Source organism: Gavia stellata, unplaced genomic scaffold (genome assembly GCF_030936135.1).
Source record: "Gavia stellata isolate bGavSte3 unplaced genomic scaffold, bGavSte3.hap2 HAP2_SCAFFOLD_53, whole genome shotgun sequence".
NCBI lineage: Eukaryota > Metazoa > Chordata > Aves > Gaviiformes > Gaviidae > Gavia > Gavia stellata.
The window spans coordinates 611,276-630,594 of NW_026776569.1; the positions used below are offsets into that span (position 1 = coordinate 611,276).

The following is a 19,319-nucleotide window of genomic DNA, read 5'->3' on the forward strand; positions in this document are numbered from 1 at the left end:
TCCTGCATCCGAGGTGGGAAAGTGTGGGCTGGAGAGCCAGAGGGCTCTGCTGCTAAAGCTGGCAACAGGTCAGCAGCAGGTCCTCTTCCGAGAAGGTGACGCACATTTGAGCCTTTCAAAAGGGCCTTTGGAACTGCTGTGAACCAGGGCCCCGTGACAGTGATGGTGAGGTCGTCAGCCTGCGGCTCTGCAGCAGTTAAAACTACCACGGAAACAGTTTTGATGGCGGATGCTGTTCTGTGAGTTTCCTTTGGGGGTTTCCTCCATCATTTTGTTGAGCTACAATTATTTCTTGGCGATCAGGTGACGGGATTGGCGCTGGTCTTCTCTTCCGCGAGCACATCCTGACATCCTTTGTCATCCCGAGCTTTCCCCTCTGTTCCTGAGAGGAGCGATGGCCGCAATGGGGAACGACTCCTGTGAGTAACAGTTTCCCCAGCAGGCTTGGACTTTGTGAATCCCCAAAGGCGATGGACGCGGCTGGTCCTCCATCCCTGAAAGCTGATGTGCTGACAACCTGGAGTGAAGTCTGGGGCGTTTCCTTATAGTGGCCAGATCTACCCAGGTGTTTTCGATTAGACACAGGAAACGGCGTTTTCTCACTCCTCTGCCACTATGTACAAGATGTTGAAAGATGACATTGCTCATAGAAAGCTCTGACATCAGTAGGGTTACCTTCTGTGCTAGGGTCTTGCTTGTTTTTGTCCAGTTACAATCAGGAAAAGGGAAGACTTGACCTGATAATCTAATTCAAGAGCCTAGAGGGAAAGGAAGGTAGCCCGAGGCACAGAAATCAGAGTGTGGGTTTGTTGGACTTTGGGCAATGTAAGCGAGGGAACAGACTATCTTCCACAGCTGTTTCTTAACAAGCAAATTTCAATGGCAGCGTTAGGCTTCCCCCAATGTCTCTGTGTTGGAGGTTAGAGCTGGTTGTCCTGGGTGCTCCTGCACAGAACTCGACTTTGAAATATGCTTTTGTGCAACAGTATCGTCTCACCTCTTTTCAAACGTCGTTTCCCTGCAGTCATTGCCGAGGGAATGGCTCCGCCACAAAGGATCCTCTTTCCCCCGGAGAAGATTTGCATGGGCTGGCAGCAACGACAGAGAGCTGGAGCGGGACTCCACAACCTGCACAATACGTGCTTCCTCAACTCCGTCCTGCAGTGCCTGACGTACACACCCCCTCTGGCCAACTACCTGCTCTCTCGCGAGCACAGCTTGTCGTGTGAGTACTTTTAGGAACAGCTCTTTGTCAATCTGTTGGGCACTTCCTGAGGATTCCCAGAACCTGGAATTTGATTTAGGGGAAAAGCAGCCCTTCTTTGTCAACCCCCCACCCCGCCCGCCCCGAGCGGGTGTCCTTTGAACGCTCAAGCCTAGAAGCCGCTTGTCGTACCTAGGCGTGTTCCTCTTCAGAAAGTCACCTCTTTCTAGCCCCGGGTCTCCGTCCCTATTCCTGCAGCTTAAACTCTCTTTGCTTATGGCACACAAAACTTCTGTCAGTTTAGCATCCCTCTGAAAAAAGTTTTCTACGCACAGAAATGTCCCGGGCTTGTTGGGACATTGTCACCCTAGGAGAAGAGAGTAGAACTCCTCTCCATTAAGTTTCCCGTTGCTACGGATATTTTGCTAAGCTGACAAATCGCTTTCCTCTCTCTCCTCAGGTCGCCAGCTAGGCTTCTGCATGATGTGCAGAATGGAAGCGCACGTTAACATGGTCTTGCGTTCCTCCGCCAGTGCCATCGAGCCTTGGGCTGTCCTCAGTGTCCTCAAGCGTAAGTCATTTCAGGTGCTTTGACACGGTGTCTTCTGTTCTCGTAGGAGAGAACTCCTAACTTCTTCTTTCTTAGGAATAGGAGAACATTTCCAGCTTGGCATGCAGGAAGACGCCCACGAGTTCTTACGCTATACTGTCGATGCCATGCAGAGAGCTTGTCTGAGTGGAAGCAGCGAGTAAGCACAAGCAAATGACCTTTTGAATGTTCCCCAGCCCTTTGGACTCCTCGACGTACTCCCGTCAGGGAAAAACTGCGCCCAGGGCTTTCAGACAAAGTGAAACTCTTGGAGGAGATAACTCCCTGCCTTACCATTTATTTCCAGCTTGGACATCTCTTCTCAATCAACTACCGTTGTCCATCAAATATTTGGGGGCTTTCTGAGATCCAGAGGTACTTTTCCACACCTATTGCTCTCCTTGGAATTGTCTGTGCCCTTCTGTCTGCCTGTGATCAACAGCTGTTCTTGTGACTGGCGTAGTAGGTACGACGAGCGTAAACCCGCACAGTCCACTCCCTCTATCGCTGAGCATTTCCATTTGCCTTCCAGTCACGTGCTTGATCTGCAAAGCGGTTTCTGATTCCTACGAGACCTTCCTGGATGTTCCTCTGGATATAAAAGTAAGAGGGTTTGGAATTGTGCTTCCAGACGTCCCAAGGCTCCTGTAGCTTTCCAGCATAAACGCAGTTGGCTTTAAAAACGTAGACCGCAGACACAAGAGAGCTTGGTGGTGGGTGGGGAGTGGAATGGAAGGCGTCCTTCTGGGGAGGCCGTGGCAGTGGTCTCCCTGGAGGTGCCGGCTTTAAGCCGGACAAGCACGAATTATCCTCTCTGCAGCCTCGACGTGCTCTCATCCTTCTTCCCTTTGCCCTCCCTCCACACCCGTCTGACTCCCAGGCTGATGGGTTGTGGTGTTTTCCTTATTGATGACCCTGCACACCATCGGTAGCTGAACCATGCGGTGCCCCAGAGAGGTGGCTCTTGATGGCCCTGGGATTCCGTGGAATTGAGGGGAATGTTCAGCGTAATCCCCTCTTTCGGCCTCCTCCCGGGCGCTGCTTGCGGGTTCAGGGTGGGTCTCCTCAGCGTCAGCTACCTGGCTCTTCTGGTCAACTCCTAGGAAGTGTTGGGACGAGGGCGTTGCCCTCAGCTCAGTGCTCTCCTTTCTCACTCCTCCAGGCAGCCTCATCGGTCAGCGCAGCTCTCGAGGACTTTGTGAAACCTGAGCAGCTGGATGGTGAAAACTGCTTTAAATGTAGCAAGTAAGATGATTCCTAACGACATATTAATACTAGATCCTGGGGGAAGGTGCTGCATGTCATCGAGCGTAAGTCATCTTTTCCTCTAGGTGAGATGCACAACAAGGACACGCGGCTTTTATTTTTAATCTGGCCTTAGACAACCGAATAGCCTTAAAATAGCGGAAGGACGTGTGAGACGTGAAAGCTTGTCCGGCCTTCTGGGGGGAGAAAAGGGGGCATTTAAGGCTGCGTTTCACCACTCGGCTCTGTGCTTGGATTCCAGGTGTGACAAGATGGTTGCCGCCTCAAAGAGGTTTACAATCCATCGGGCGCCAAAGGTTCTCACGGTGTGTCTGAAAAGGTTTGACCATTTCACCGGCGGGAAGATCAGCAAGGTGCGTACGCAATTGGAGCGCGACTTTCTCCCTGGAGCGGGAGGTTTCCCAAAGCAGTGCGCTCTTTCCCAAGCTCTTCATGTTGAGATTTTCGTGTTCCCTTCTGGGGAGAGGAGAGCTCCCGTGGGAAGATGAGCATGCACTCTGCTCCGGCAGAGCTGCTTTGGCTGAGAACACTTTCCTGCCACCCAAACCACGACATGTCGCTTTAGGGAAAACCAAGTTTCCATCAGCCGCAAAAGATGTATTTGTAAACCTCTGGCCCCTGGTCTTGGAAAGCTATTTCGTGTCGAATTTCAGGATCATTTCTGAGCCCTCTTGGTCTCTCCGTAGGTTGTGGAGTATCCCATGTACTTGGATCTTCGGCCATACACGTCTCAGACAGCTGGAGAACCGCTCCTCTACTCCTTATATGCTGTCCTGGTGCACAGCGGTGGCAGCTGTCATACAGGACACTATTTCTGCTACACGAAGGTGAAGAGCAACTTCTCGCCTAACAAGGGAAAAACGTACCCTGGGGAAGACAACTTCCGTGGCAGTGTTCCCGGCAGCCAAGCTTTTGGGGGGAAGGTCTCCTTACCGGCCGGGTTGGATCGGTTTTGGCGTCCTCTTGGTTCTGTAGTTTTCTGCCTGTCTTTTTGTGGAGACACCATGCAGTTCATCTCCAGATACCGATGCCTTCTTTGCAGGCCAGCAATGGACTGTGGTACGAGATGGACGATTCGTCTGTGGTTCCCTGTGACATCAACACAGTTCTCAGGCAGCAAGCCTATTTACTGTTCTATGTCAGGTAATAAGCAGTATTAGCTGTGATCAGAATACTGTGTTTCCTTTTCCTGGCTCTGCTACTTTTCTTCTCGTCCTCCTGAGTGTTTTTCTTTCCGTCACAAAAGACAATTACTACCTGCGTCGTTCAGTGCTGTCAAACCCGAGCTACCCCACGTCAGTCCTTATCCTTCCTTGCTGGGCTTTAGGCTGCTGCCCAGGTCTAAACTGCTGCTCCTCTGCTATCTGAAGCTGGCTAATGTAGAGGAGAGAACTTAACGGGGGCCTACAGGAAACATGGGGAGGGGCTCTTGATCAGGGAGCGCAGGGATAGGACGAGGGGTAACGGTTTGAAGCTGAAGGAGGGTAGATTTCAATTAGACGTTAGGAAGAAATTCTTTATGCTGGAGGTGGTGAGGCACTGGAAGAGGTTGCTAAGGGAACTTGCGGATGTCCCTCCCTGGACATGTTCCAGGCCAGGCTGGATGGGGCTTTGAGCAACCTCATCTAGTGGAAGGTGTCCCTGCCCGTGGCAGGGGAGATGGAACTAGACCATGCCTTCCAACCCAAACCATTTGATGATCCTACGATTCTATGAAACGGCGGTTGTAGGGGGTGTAAAGACGAGGTCTTGCTCCGACAGGGGCAGACCTGGTGGGAAGACCCTAATCGAATTTCCCACTTGTAGTTTTGGTTGCGTCTTCTCTCTGTCATAGAATCTGCCCTGAGAAAATGACAGGTTGGAATTGAACCCCAGAGGAGGCTGCGAGAACAGCCCTAAACAGAGATCACTCTTTCTCTCCAGACGCTCCGATCTGAAAATGGGAGAAAGGACTTCTTCCTCACCAGCACCATCACATGCCCGGTCCTTCCTCAGTCAGTGGGCGGCCGGCAGCAAGCAGGCGGGTTCTGTGGGAGCATGGGATCTGCCTCGTCAGACTAAGGTAGCTCTGGGGAAGTGGGTCAGGGCACCAGGCGCATTTCTTTCTGGGATCTTGGCGTTGCTCTCTTTTCCCTCCCACACTGCAGCTTTCTCCACAGCCGCGAGGCTGCTCCCTCTGAAAGCATCCCGCCTAGATCCATCCCCTTTGTCCGCCTTTGGCCCTTCTGCCTTGGCAGCCCTCCAGAAGAGCCTTTGGGAGGCCTTTAGCTGTCCCCTCCCAGAGCTCCTGGGGTTTCCCCACTGTTGTGGTCCTCTTGGGAGGAAAGGGCAGGACCTTTTCACAGCTCTCTTTGCAGGACATGGCGGTGGGCATGGAGGACTCTCCAGAGCACGGCAGCTCCTCCGCACCAGCCAGCACCAGCCAGCTAACCTGGGCAGGTGCCCGGGAGGCGTCTGCAGGCCGGCCGTGCCTCATCTGGCCAGGCAGGCTCAGCGTCACCTCCGCCGTGCCCAGAAGACAGCCTGATTTCCCGCTCCACCGTCAACCATTTGACCGTGCGCTGCACAGCGTGCGAGAAGATGACAACGACGAGGAGCACGGATTCGGCCCTTTTTCCTGCTGCCAGAGGAACGGGGCCAGGGAGAGGGCCTGGAGCAGATCCCCGCAGTGGGGCAGTGGTCTCCGCAGCTGGTTCGTGGACGCCACGGACTATGACCACTCAACAGGGAGGAGAAGGATGATAACTGGTCCTCCAAATTGTGGCCATGCTCCCAGGGATGACGCAGCTCCAGGGCCCTCCGATGTCCGCTTCCAGTTGGCTCCCCCACCCAGTGCTGCTTGGGAGCAAACCCTGCCGAGGCAGAGAGAGCGGAGCAGATCCCCGCGGCGGGGCTATGATCTCCGCAGCCGTTTTGTAGAGTACAGAGAGTACTGCTCAGCAAGGAGGAGGAGGAGGAGGGGGAGAATAAGTCTTCCATGTTGTGACCGAGCCCCAAGGGATAATGGAGCTCCAGGGCCCTCCAACGCCAGCTCCCAGTTGGCTCCCGCACCCAGGGCTGCTCGGGGGCAAACTTGGCTGAGGCAGAGAGAGCGGAGTAGATCCCCGCCGCGGGGCTATGATCTCCGCAGCCGGTTTGTGGCCACCACGGACTGTGACCCCTCAGCAGGGAGGAGGAGAAGGGTTTCAGCGCCCCAGAGAGACATGCCAGACAAACACTGCAGCGGTGATGGGGGCAGATTGTGACCCTGGTTGAGGGAGGAGCACAACATCTGACTCCTGCAAAGCCAGAGAGGAGCAGGAGGAGGAGGAGGAATCCAGGAAGCACTAAAGCTGCCCCCAGCAGGGACCAAGCTGCACAAAGGGCACCAGCAGCCCACCCTGTCCCTCCTCCCGGTGCTGCCTCTGGCCAGGAAGAGCATAGAGAGACCTTCCAGAGCGATGGACAGCTCTGCCGCCTGGCCCGCCTGCCCACAGGTCCCTCGAGGAAGACCTTTAATCCGTGGTCAGATTTTGGTATCACCTTGCAAAAACAACTCCTTTGGAACCAACAGGCAGAAAAGCCAAAGCCAGAATTAAAAACATTTGTTGGCCTTCCAGGGTGTTTTCTTCTCTCTCGGTTTTGAGGCTTTTGGTGGAAATACCCACTGTGGGAGGTTTATATCTTGAGATTTTGAAAGCCGTGTGCTTGCACATGCCCATCTTCCAATCTCTTCTTTTTAAATATGGAGTTCAAGTCACACAAACAGAAATGGGCTGGATGAGCTGACAGCGAGGGGAACCGAAAACTGGCTGAACGGCCGGGCCCAGAGGGTGCTGCTCAGTGGCACCAAGACGAGTTGGAGGCCGGTAATTCCTGGTGTTGCCCAGGGGTCAGTACTGGCTCCAATCCTGTTTAACATCTTCCTTAATGGTCTGGATGATGGGGCAGAGTGCACCCTCAGCAAGCTGGCAGATGGCACCAGACTGGGAGGAGTGGCGCTTAGGCCGGGGGGCCGTGCTGCCATCCCGAGGGACCTGGGCAGGCTGGAGAGATGGTCTGACAGGGACCTTATGCAGTTCAGCAAGGGGAAGTGCAAAGGGTGCTGTGCGGGTGACGAGCAGCGGCACAGAGTGCCCAGGGAGCTTGAGGCGTCTCCATCCTTGGAGATGTTCCACAGCCCTCTGGACGTGGTCATGGATAACTGGCTGCAGGTGGCCCTGCTTGAGCAAGGGGGGGTTGGACCAGGTGACTTCACCCTCCAGGTGACCTCCCGGCCAGCCTCAAGTAGCCTGTGATTCTGCGAAATGGATCCAGCCACCAACGCTGTCCCCCTCAGGCGGCCATCGACAGCTCCACACGGAAGCTGCAACCCCTGGAGAAAAGCCCAGGCCGGAGCAGGCTCCTGGCAGGAGCTGCGGCCCCTGGGGCCCAGGCGGGAGCAGGGGGACAAGGTGAGGAGGAGGAAGGGGCGGCAGAGACGAGGTGCTGTGGGCTGCCCACAGCCCCATTCCCCATCGCCCTGTGCCGCTTGGAGGGGAGAGGGGGCGGAGGAGTCGGGAAGGGAGGAGTGAGGCTGAGCCTGGGAAGAGTGGGGCTGGGGGAAGCCGTTATGGTTGGAGTTTGTTGCTGCTCTCCTGCTCCCTTTTTAATTGCCTAATTGGTTAATTACATGAATTGCATCCTCTCCCCCAGCCTAAACCAGTTCCCATCAGTGTAGCACTGGCTGAGGACACCCGTGGTAAGAGCAGCACAAACCCATTTCCCTTTTCCCACCCCTCCGGCTGCCGGGTGTAGCCGAGCCAGGGGCCGAGCAGGGGAGGGCTCATCCTGCCAGCGCTGCTCGCGGCAGCACAGGAGGGAGCGGCCCGATCCTGCTGAGCGCGGGGTCGCTCTCCTGCCTCGGCTGCCCCTCGGCCCGGCGCTGTTTGATGCGCCGCTGCCGCAGGCAGGCCGGGCAGTTTGCCTGTTGAGCGCTGGGGACGGCTGCCCCAGGGGAAGGGGGAGATGTCTCTGCTCCGTCCTGCTGCGGGAGCTGGGCTGAGCCTCAGTGTTGAGGGCTGAGAGCGGGTCTTTGCGTTCGTCTAGCTCGGAGAAAAGGAGGCCGAGGGGCGAAGACGTTGCTCTCTGCAGCTTCCTGGGGAGGGGATGTGGAGAGGGAGGTGCTGAGCACTTCTCCCAGGGATAGGACACATGGGAATGGTTCAAAGCTGCCCCAGGGCAGGTTCAGACTTGACGTTAGGAGGCATTTCTTTACCGAGAGGGTGCTCAAGCACTGCCACAGGCCTCTCAGTGTTTAAGAAGCATTTGGAAAATGCCCTTAACAACATGCTTTAACTTTTGGTCAGCCCTGAATCGGTCAGGCAGTTGGACTAGGCGATCCTTGTAGGTCCCTTCCAAATGAAATATTTTATTCTCTTGTATGCTATGCTGTGCTATAAAGAGGACAGTGTGGGCTGAAGGCATTGCAGTTTCTACAGCTGTGCAACCTGGGCTCGAAAACCAGCTCGACCCAACGCAACCCAACCCAACGCAACCCAACCCAACCCAACCCAACCCAACCCAACCATCATTGTACTTTCTCTTGGAGGTAGTGCTGATAGGATTCGGCTTAGAAGATGATGCCTCCCTACCAAAGCCCTCCTGGTACCGCAACTGTGGGATTTGAGGAGAATGGGAGTGGACGGGGTGTACGCAAAGAGGTGACGTTTGAGCAGGTGCCTCTTGTCAACATCTGCACCTTCCCGGCTCATGCTCCTTATCTCTTCTCCTCTGGTGATAGTCTACAGTTCCACCTTTGTCCTGGAGTAGAGATGTTGTACAAAACGTTGGAAATATCTCTGGTCGCGCCAGCCCTACACAGAGAAAACCTTTCGCTTCCCCATTCAGGAGCTCCTCTCAGACACGTGAATTGCTTTACGCAGGACTGGGAGCCGGGAGCTTCCAGAAGCTGAGCATCAGCAAGGAGTTGTTTTGTGATCTGGGACGACCCCACCTTCCTTCATCCCTTTCTCTGTTGCCCAAATGAGAAGTGAAATGCCAGCCTGTTGTAGGTGAAAGCTGAAGGTCTTGTTTGCCTTGGTAAAGGCTTGGGCTGGTAGAAATCACTCTGTACCTGCCAAATACCGTTACGCCAAGGCTTGCCTCCGGCTCGGATGCCCCTGCCTGTTGTCCGTGCCTCCTTGACAGCCCTTCCCGTAGCAAGGTTGCGCTGGCTGACGTCAGACAGCAGAGAGAAACCAGAGCAGAGCAGAAGCCTACGGCTGTGCCCCCCAGCAGGCTGGTGCTACCCACAGCGGGGTGCAGGGAGCAAGGAAAGGCACCAGGAGAAGGGGGAGAAAGCGGCACGGGGAGACCTGCCCTGTCCAGGAGTGGAGGAGCTGCGGCTGCAGCCCCGGGCAGAGGGACCCGCTGCTGCTGCCTCCCCCGGCTCCTCCTGGGGCTGCTCCTGTTCTGCAGGTACGGGCACAGATGGGGCACAGTTGGGACCCCTGCGGAGGGTGACCTCCAATGTTCTCGCTTCCTCCTCCGTGTCGGAGCTGCCAGGCTGTGGCGACTGAGGGCTACGCAGGGCGGGGGGAGGCGATGACATGCTCCAGGTAGTCATCTGCTCCCTGCGCAGAGAACTTGATCTTCTACCTCCGTCCTCTGCAGAGCGGGCAATTTGACGTCCTTCTTGCCAAAAATGGCGGCAGATATTTTGGACCTCCAAAATGCCTATTTGGACCCTCAAAATGAAGTTTTGGATCCTCAAAATGACATCTGGGGTCCTCCAAATGAGGTTTTGGACCTTCACAATGAGGATTTGGGCCCTCAAAATGACTGTTTAGGTCCTTAATATGAGGCTACGGGCCCTCAAAATGACCATTTTGATCCTCAGAAGGAGGCTCTCGGCCATCAAAATGGCTATTTGGAGCCACAAAATGAGGCTGCGGGACACAAAATGAGGATTTGGATGCTCAAAAAGAATACCTGGACCTTCAAAATGAGGCTTTCTTCCTCAAAACTGGGATTCCGGCCCTCAAAATGGGGCCTCGGACTTTGACAATAGGTTTTGTGCCCTCAAGGGATCTGTTGCCACTAAAAACTGAGGTGTGGCAGCCTAAAAACGGGTCTGCGGAGGTGCAAAATGAGGCTATGGACCCTCAAAATGACCATCTGGATGCTCAAAATGAGGTTTTAAACCTTCAAAATTACTACTTAGATGCTCAAAATGAGGATATGGACCCTTAAATATGGCTTTGCGTGCTCATACTGCCTATTTGAACACTCAAAATGAGGTTTCGAACCCTTAAATGAGGCTTAGGACCCTCAAAATGAACTTTTGAACCCTCAAAATGATGTCTGGGGTCCTCATAATGAGGTTTTGGGCCCTCACAATGAGGATTTGGGACCTCAGAATAACAATCTGGACCCTCAAAATGAGGCTTTGGGCCCTCAAACTGTCTATTTGGACCCTAAACGTGAGTATGTAGACGGTCACAATGAGGTTTTGGAAGATCAAAATCAGATTTTGGGCCCTCAAAATGACTATTTGGGCCCTCAAAATGAGGAATTATACCCTCCAAAGAAGACTTTCAGACTTCCAAATGAGGCTTTGGACCCTCAAAATGGGGTTTCGGGCCCTCAGAATAAAGCTTTTGGCCCTCAAAACAAAGATTTCCTTCCTCAAAATGAAGATTTCAGCCCTCAAAAAGGGGGTTCGCGCCCTCAAAATGAAGAAATCGATGCTCAAAATGAAGATTTCGGCCCTCAAATCAGGGGCTTCAGGCCCTCAAAATGAAGATTTGGGCCTCAGTACAAGGCTTCGGATTTGGACATTAGGTTTTGTGCCCTCAAGGGATCTGTCGCCACTAAAAACGGAGGTGTGGCAGCCTAAAAACAGGGTGGCAGAAGCTCAAAATGAGGCTTTGGACCCTCAAAATGACTATTTGGGCCTTTAGAATGTGGGTTTGGACCCTCAAAATGAGGCTTTGGAGACTCAAAATGACTATTTGAGGCTCAAAATTAGCATTTGGACACTGAAAATCAGACGTTGGGTCCTCCAGAAGGTTATTTGGACCGTCAAAATGGGTTTTTGGGCCCTCAAAATGACTATTTAGGCCTTTAAAATGAGGCTTTGGACCCTCAAAATGGCTATTTAGGCCCTCAAAATGAGGCTCTGGGCCCTCAAAATGAGGCTTTGGAACCTCAAAATGACAATTCGGACCATCAACATGACTATTTGCACCCTCCAAATGACTGTTTAGGCCTTTAAAATGTGGTTTTGGCCTCTCAAATTGCAGCTTTGGAGATTCAAAATGACTATCTGGGCCCTCAAAATAACCATTTGAACCCTCAAAATACAGATATGGACGCTCAAAACGAGGCTTCAAACCCTTGAAATGAGGCCTTGACCCTTAAATGAGCCTTTGGGCCCTCAAAATGAAGCTACGGGCCCTCAAAATGACTATTTGGGCCCTCAAAATGAGGCTCTGGGCCCTCAAAATGGCTATTTGGAGCCACAAAATGAGGCTACAGGCCGTAAATTAGGGTTTGGATGCTCAAAAAGAATACTTGGACCTTCAAAATGAGGCTTTGGACTCTCAAAATGGGGATTCCGGCCCTCAAAACGGGGCCTTGGACCTTGACAATAGGTTTTGTGCCCTCAAGGGATCCCTTGCCACTAAAAACTGTGTCGCGGCAGCCTAAAAACGGGTCTGCGGAGGCGCAAAAATGAGATTTTGGGACCTCAAAATGAGGCTTTGGACCCTCAAAATGACCATTTGGACCCTCAAGATGCCTCTTTGGACCCTCAAAAGGATGTTTTGGACCTTCAAAATGACTATTTTTACCCACAAAATTACTATCTGAACCCTCAAAATGAGGCTTTGGACCCTCAAAATGAGGATTTGGGCCCTCAAAATGAAGTGTTGGACTCTCAAAACGACTCCTCAAGTTCTCTGTCTCTCAGTCTGGGGACGGGAGGGCATTGGTTAAAGAGGTTCAGGCCGTGGAGGAAAGAGAGACACCATTTCTTCCGCGTTTCCTCACTTTTAGGGCCCCAACCTGTCTTTCATGACCCCCAGCCTTTTCTCAGGGCCCCCAGTTCCCTCTCGAGGGCCTAAACCCTGAAGGCGGAGCTGGTCGCCTGGCAACGGCCGCCCAGGAGTCTGGGGGGAGTCAGTGGACCCAGGACAGCCAATCGCATTTGGGAAGGGTGTGATTGACATGTAACCAGACAGCCAATCGGAGGCAACATCACCTCAGGGAAGGGCGGGCAGTGATGGGGGTGGGGAGGGAGCCCTCAGGCAGCCAATAAGAGAGAGCATCCCCTCAGGGGAGGGTGGGCCCCAACTGAGGGCAGAGTGACAGCCCATGTGGGCAATCAGAGGTCAGAGTCCAGGTGAAGGGCGGGAGCCCACCAGGGCAGCCTGAACCAGCTGGGGGCCAATCAGAGGCAGCATCCCCTCAGGGCAGGAGACTGACAGCCCTCCCGACCTATGCCGGCAAAGACTGGTGTGAGAAGAAGGCGGGCTCCACCGGCAGCCGGGCCGAGCTTCAAGATGGCGCAGGTGGGGCCTGCTGTGAGGCTGAGGGTGGGGAGGAGGGGGAGGACCCGGCCGCCATCCAGCGTCTCCCGCCTGAGGCGGTGAGTTGAGTAGGGGGGATGCGGGGCTGGGGTCCCCCCTCAGAGCAGGGGGGTCCCAGGGTTGATGCTCTCCCCACCTCTCTCCCCACAGCTGCTGCACATCATCTCCTTCCTGACGCTGCCCCCACCCCCTGCTGAGACTGGGCCAGACCTGCCGCTGCCTCCACGAGGTGTGCGACAGCGAGGCCGCCTGGCGCCACCTCTGCACCCCTCTCCCCCGGCCGCCGCCAGCGCCCGTCCCTGCAGGAGGGCCGCCATCCTCACCTGTGAGTCCCTGTCATTGCCAAGGGATGGGGGGTGGCACTTTGTCCCCCAGCCTCATTTTCAGAGTCCACAGCTTTGATTGTACGGTTGAAAGCCTCATTTGTATGGTCCCAAACCCTCATTTTTAGGGTACAAACCCTCAATCATAAGTTCCAAACCCCTCTTTTAAGGTTCAAAGACTCAGCGATGAACGACTTTAACGATTCTATATTTCTACAATTCTATGTTTCTATGCTTTTAAGGGCCCAGAGTTTCATTTTTAAAGCCTAAAGTCTGATTGTGAAGGTCCAAAGCCTCAGTTTTAGAGGCCAAAGCCTTATGTAGAGGGTCCAAAGGCTCATTTGTAGCTTCCAAAGCCTCCTTTTCAGGGACCAAAGCCTCCTTTTCAGGATTCGGTCCACAATTTGGAGAACCCAACACCTATTTTGAGCCTCCCAAGAGCCATTTCTAGGGTGCAAAGGCTTAGGTTTTGGTACGGAAGCATCATTTGAGGGCACAAAGCCTAATTTCTGCGTTTGAAGTCTCAATCTCATTTCCAAAGCCCCGTTTTTAAAGAACAAAGCCCCATTTTGAAGGCCCACACCCTCCTTTTGAGGGTCCAAACTCTCATTTATTATGACGTCCAAACCTCTCTTTTACAGCTCTGAGCCTCCATTGGAGTGCCCAAAGCCCTAAAGCTTCATTTCTTGGGGCCATGGACGATCCAAGAGTTTCTCCTCCTTTGCAGGCTCCAAAACCTCCTTTTTAGCATCGAGCCCATCTTTTAGCCCCAAAAGTCTCTTTTTTAGGGCCAGACCCCTCATTTCTAGGGTCCCAACCTGTCTTTTATTACCCATAGTCTATTTTTAGGGACCACGGTTTCATTCTGAGGGTCTAATCCCGCACCATCAGGGCAGAAAGCCTCTTTTTAGGCTCCAAAGCTACATTTCTAGTGTCCAAAGCCTCCTTTTTACTTTCCAAATCTTAGTTTGCGTTTCCAAAGCCTCATTTCAGGCTCCAAAGCCTCAGTTTTATGGTCCCAAGTGATATGGCTTTCCACATGCCAGCAAGCGTGCCAGGGTCCGGCCCTAGGATACGGCTGAAAGCGCTGCTCAGCAACAACTAAACCATCAGTGTGTTACCAACGTTATTCTCCTCCTACATCTAAAACACAGGACCATACCAGCTACTAGGAAGAAAATTAGCTCCATCCCAGCCAAAACCAGGACAAGTGGGAATTGGAAGAGCTGACCCCTCGGTAGGAGATGTTCTGGTTTTGCAGGGTTTCTTCCCTTGCGGAGAGGAGTGCAAAACCTGCTCCCCATCAGGTTGGACTTTGCCTCAAAACGTGGCGCTGCCCTTTCTGTTGTGACATCACTGACTGCCGTTGATGTCACAAAGCGTCGTTGGCGCTGAGTTAGACCCAGCAGGGCATAAGATTGGGGTCGTGCCTGCACAATTGTCACTCTCGGTCTTGAGAGAAGAGAGTGGTTGGCTCGCTCCCGAGCAAGCAGGATGCCTGTTTCCCGCACCTCAGCGGATGCAGAGAGACAGCCATGGAGGGCCCACGATCTGAACGGGTATGTTTGAAAAATCCTCCTCTCCTTTCCCCAAGGGTATTTTCCACCTCATCTGCTGGGGTGGGTGGGGGACGGACAGGGGACACACACGAGGGCAGCCTGAGAGCTCGGCCTGGAGGCGGTGTAAGGCAGCAGCAGTCTCCTCAGTCCCTTCACAAACGCCAGCACTAGGCCTCAAAAGCCTTTTGTCTCTGCCAAATGGGGGACGAGTCCCTTTTGGATCGCACGGAGGGAGTCCCAAGCGGTTGCCCAGCTCCATCCTGCTGCAGTAACTGTGACAGCTTAGCTTAGCTGTGGGCTAAGGAACATCCCTGGGCAGCCAGGAAGGCAGCGGAGGCGGTACAGGGCTCACCGCGGAGTGCTCTGGGTGCCTGCAGCAGCTCTTCCTGGCCTGGGGAGAGCAGCTGGCCCCAGCCCTGGGAGGAGGGCGGCAGGCAGGCAGGGAGTGAGGCCAGGACAGCAGCACGACTAGAGACGGAGAGAGCCAGGTCATAACCTGCTGCCCTCCATAAAACCCCACGCTGCAGAGGTGGGCAGCAGGGCGAAGCAGAGCACTTCCAGCTGCTAGCCGATGCCTAGAGAAGAGGTGCTTGGGTCTCGGGAGGAGAGCAGGCTTTTCCCTCCACCTGGCCAGGGTGCTGGGGTTGCGGAGATGCCAGCCAGGTTGGGCAGGTGGGTGCAAGAGGGCCCAGAAAGCAGGGAGGGATCAGGCCAGAAGCCCCGTGTGCTGCCCGGCTGCCCGGCAGGAGCAGGCAGCCCCAGAGCATGGGGGCTGTCTGCACTACTGCCCTCCAGCCGCGCAGCCCAGCACCCCCATTCCGGGGGCACCGTCCTGCCCCTTCTCTGGGGAGAGCCGAGCGGGGCCAGGCTGCCACCCCTGTGTCAGGCCAGAGGCCTGTGTGTGTCCCAGGGGTGCTGTGCAAGGGGCCAGACCTTCCCAAAGGCCCGGGGGCCCTTGGGCTTGCAGCTGTGCTGAGCACAGGAACCTCATAGCAAGTGAGCTCCTGAACGGATCCCTGGCAAACCTGCGTCCCAGCCTTGGGCTTTGGTAACAAGAGTGTTCCTTCTCTTTTTAGACAATGCATCACCCACCAGAAGGGCAGGAGGGTCCTGAGGCTCCTTTTCCTGCTGCTTCCCATCCTGTCTGGTGAGTATCCCTGACCACAAATGGTGTCCTCAGTCCTGGGGAGAGGGACCAACTCCTGCGGAAAATAACCACCTCTTGACAATGTGACCCACAGCTGTTGTCTACTGCCGGGGCTCAACGGCGTGGGGAAAGGGAGCCTTGCACGTAAATGTCTCTTGCTGCGGGAAAGCCAACGCCTGCAAAGGCGGAGACGGATCTTCCCGAGTGACCTCCGCAGGGTGGCAGGCTGAAGTGGGGAGCACTTTGGCAGAAGGTGCCTTTGCTGCCTGCATCCATCCCGCCCCCTCTTCATCTTGCAGGAGGCGCCAGGGCTTCCTGAAGGGGAGCTGCAGTCTCTGGGGTAAGAGCGCTTTCTTGCCAAGGAACGCACTCTGTGGAGCCGTCTCAGCTGGCTTCGTGCTGCCTGCACTCACTCGCCTCGCGTCCAGGGCTCCTGACCTTCCCCGTCTGCTACCTGCGGTGGTGGAAGGGAGCCGTTTGTAAACAGGAGGAAGGAAAGGGGCTGGGGGGCGGGGGGTGACCCAAGCCCAGAGCACCCTTCTCTGCACGGCGTTTGGAGCCTGCCTGCAGAGGCTGGGCAGCTGCTGGACAAGAGCTGCTTTCTCTTTGCCTCCAGGAACTCACAGGCTTGGCTGGAGCAGAAGATGCAGGAGCTCAAGGAGACGGCGACTCAGGTGTCTGCTGCCAGGGCGAATATACTGCAGGCAGTGCGAGAGGTCCTCAGAGACCATGGTGTCCAAGAGAAGAGAGAGGTAAGGGTGCTGGGGGTAGATCAGAGACCTTGCTGCCTTTGCGGGCTGCCTCCTGCTGCTTCTTTGTGGCCCGCTGTTCGCACAGAACGGCCCATCCATGTGTTTGTGTTCACTGCCATCTCTCCGGTCCTAATCTTTCCCCAGGAAATTCTGCAGCTGACTCAGGCGGCAATTAAGAACGTGCTTGAAAACTACCTCCCGATGCCTGACTGGGCTCTGGAAGCCATAGGTACGCAGACGGGAAGCCTCACTGCCCTCGGTTTGTGTATGGCACTCCCCAAATCTGCCGAGCTCTGCTGTCAAGCCTGAGAAATACATCCTAATGCACCGCTTCAACTCCTAATCTCTGGCCACCTTCATGTCAGGTGCCACCATTGAGGAGGAGAGGACATCCAAGAGTTACGGTGGGCAAGGCAAGAAGAGCTGGTGGCTTTCTCCATTCGGCTTCTCTTCTGCAAACCCTCCAGAGACGATCTTGCAGGTATCACGAGGACAGTCCGGACTCGTGGCTCACCTCCTTGCTTTTGGGCTGCCAGACGAAGTGCACAGCGCTTCCCTTCCGGCCGGCCGTATCGCTCAGCCCTGCCGCCTGCATTGCAGTCCTGACCCCTGCGAGGCTCTTTGGCTGCCTTGCCACTGATGGTCACGGCTTTCTGGTTTCAGCCCCGTATGGCCCCTGGCAACTGCTGGGCTTTCCAAGGATCTCGGGGCCACGTGGTCATCCGGCTGCCTGAGCAGATCTGGCCAAGGGCTTTCACCATCTGGCATATCTCCGAGGCAGTCTCTCCTTCCGGGGAAGTCAGCAGCGCCCCCAAAGAGTTTGCCGTCTCCGTAAGTCTTTGCCTTGTGCTTCTCAGGATGGGGCCTGGCCCCAGGGAAAAGCTCTACCAGAGACGTGCTTCTCACAGCAGCTTCTCTCAGAGCTCTGTCTGGGGCTGGCTGCTGCAGGGCACCGCCTCCCCTGGGGGGCCACTGGGGGCCCGTGGCAGGTCTGTGCCTCTGGGGGCTTCTCTCTGCTTCATGGCCAAGGATCCTGGAGCATGTGCTCAAAGCACCCAGAGTCAGCCTAAGCCGTGCTAGTCTACCGCTAGAGCCGAGGCAGGTGGGCAAGGCTTCCCAGTTCGGCCTCGGCGGGCCCTTTTTCTGGTGCCCTGCTCGAGCCTGACCTGCTCCCTTTGTTTCTTGTCTGTGAGGGCGTGGATGAGGCAGGGGCAGAAACTCTCCTGGGGACATTCACCTACGAGGTGCACAAGGAGGTGGCTCAGACGTTCCACGTGCAGGTACCGCAAGAGCTGTGGGCAGCATGCGCGGGAAGAAGGCCGGGTTCCCTGCAAGTCCGTGGAGGAAAGAGCTCTGGTTGCCCTTGCTTCCTCCTTCATCAGGGCTGCCGTTTGGTCCTCGGCAGGGGCAGCGTGGGCAGAGGGGCCTCCGGCGATGTGCTGTGGCTCTTGCCACCTGCCTAATGATGGCTGCCCCCATTTCTTTACAGAAGGAGCTTCCCAGGACCTTTCGCTACATCAAATTCGAGGTGCAGAGCAACTGGGGAAACCCAGAGTACACCTGTGTGTACCGTGTACAGGTTCACGGGAAGATGGCGAGCCACCACGACCACCCACAGGCCCAAGATTTCCTTTGAGAAGACTAATAAAACAAGATGTGTGGCAGTTTGGCTTGTGTGTCTTCCTTGTAAAAAGGAAGGTCTGAGGTCTGCCTCAGACCTGGCTCTTGCCCGATTTGGAGGCAGGAGGGTGTATCCACCATCCTGCGTAAACGGCTGCCCTCGCTGCACCGGCAGGAGCCATTGCCCCTGGCGCCTTTCCTTCTGCTGTAGAGCTCCAGCCCCCGGCAAAACCTCCAGCGGGACACAGGGAGCTCCTTCCTCTTCAGCCCCTGCCCAGGGGCACGACGACCAGGTTCTGCGAGAAACACGCAAGGGCGCTGACCCGTGGGCACTGCCATGGCTGAGTACGTGTCCCAGAGACCACACAGAGGCACCCCACAGGTCCCCTTCTTGCCGGCTGCTCCAGATTGATGCTCACTGCAAACATGCAGCAGTTCCCTTTCCTTTCCCAGTTGCCTTTCTATATTCTTTTCCTGTGCTACCACCTTGTTGTTTGGGGGCAGAAATACCATCCGTCCCTATGGCCCTACTGCATTTTTTGTGGAGGGAAATAAATCCCCCCAACATCGTCCTCTATTTTATTGGGGGGGAACTAATTTTCATCCCATGGCCTCCTCTATTTTGCGGTTAGCAATAACTCATGTTCATCTTATTTTCCAGCCAGCCAAGTTGTGTGCGACTGCTCCCTGCAGGTCGTGAGCCCCCTCCTGTCCCTCCCGTTCCCCTCTCTGCAGCTCGGCAAGGGCCTTGGTGCCATTCAGCATCTGCTGTCCTCACCCCATCGCTGGGCAGGGCGAGGCGGGACTGTTGTCTTTCCACCGCGCGCTTTGCCAGCGGCCCTGCTGCAGCCGGCAGACGAGGTCATGGAAGAGGGAGAAGGCGTAAGGCCGATCAGGCAGCCCGCAGGCTACTACCCATCTTCAGGCGCTGACGCTCCACCTCCTGCGAGCACATCGAGATCGAGAGCAGCACCTGGAAACCAGGCCAAAGAGGTGGAAAGGAGGAGTCTCGGAAGAGGGCTGAAGAGCAGCCCCCTCCTGCTGCCCTGTTGCGGATCACTCCTCTGTGCTCCGACCCCACGGCATGGGAGGCGGTACTGAGATGCTGGAGTGAAACGTTAGGCTGCTGCAAAGGAGCAGGCAGCGACAGCCGAGAGGCAGATCCTCTCCTCGGCTGCATCGTCACTCCCGTGTTTAACAAAGTCGTTGTGTTCAAGCGGTGCCCGTGAACAGTTTGTGGTGCCTGGCAGGAGCATCGCAGACTAGTCGGGTCTCCTTCTGTGCTCTGAACTTGCAGAGAGCTACAGA

General features: G+C 55.2%; 1 protein-coding gene across 1 annotated transcript; it reads left to right on the forward strand.

Annotated features, from left to right (window-relative positions):
- The first annotated feature begins 403 nt into the window (after positions 1 to 403).
- Positions 404 to 18,027, forward strand: LOC132321146 (ubiquitin carboxyl-terminal hydrolase 42-like). The gene is made up of 16 exons (XM_059834722.1): positions 404 to 419; positions 1,025 to 1,225; positions 1,665 to 1,775; positions 1,851 to 1,953; positions 2,101 to 2,168; positions 2,326 to 2,396; positions 2,956 to 3,038; positions 3,301 to 3,412; positions 3,746 to 3,886; positions 4,102 to 4,202; positions 16,256 to 16,391; positions 16,536 to 16,620; positions 16,757 to 16,872; positions 17,055 to 17,222; positions 17,585 to 17,671; positions 17,881 to 18,027. Exons 1-16 carry the CDS (start codon positions 404 to 406, stop codon positions 18,025 to 18,027), a joined length of 1,746 nt encoding a protein of 581 aa, XP_059690705.1.
- The last annotated feature ends 1,292 nt before the right edge of the window (positions 18,028 to 19,319 follow it).

Excerpts from the sequence above, each read along its gene's own strand:
- LOC132321146 (XM_059834722.1), top strand. Across the intron at positions 1,226-1,664 it reads TCGCGAGCACAGCTTGTCGT|GTCGCCAGCTAGGCTTCTGC; the intron begins GTGAGTACTTTT and ends CTCTCTCCTCAG. Across the intron at positions 3,413-3,745 it reads CCGGCGGGAAGATCAGCAAG|GTTGTGGAGTATCCCATGTA; the intron begins GTGCGTACGCAA and ends GTCTCTCCGTAG.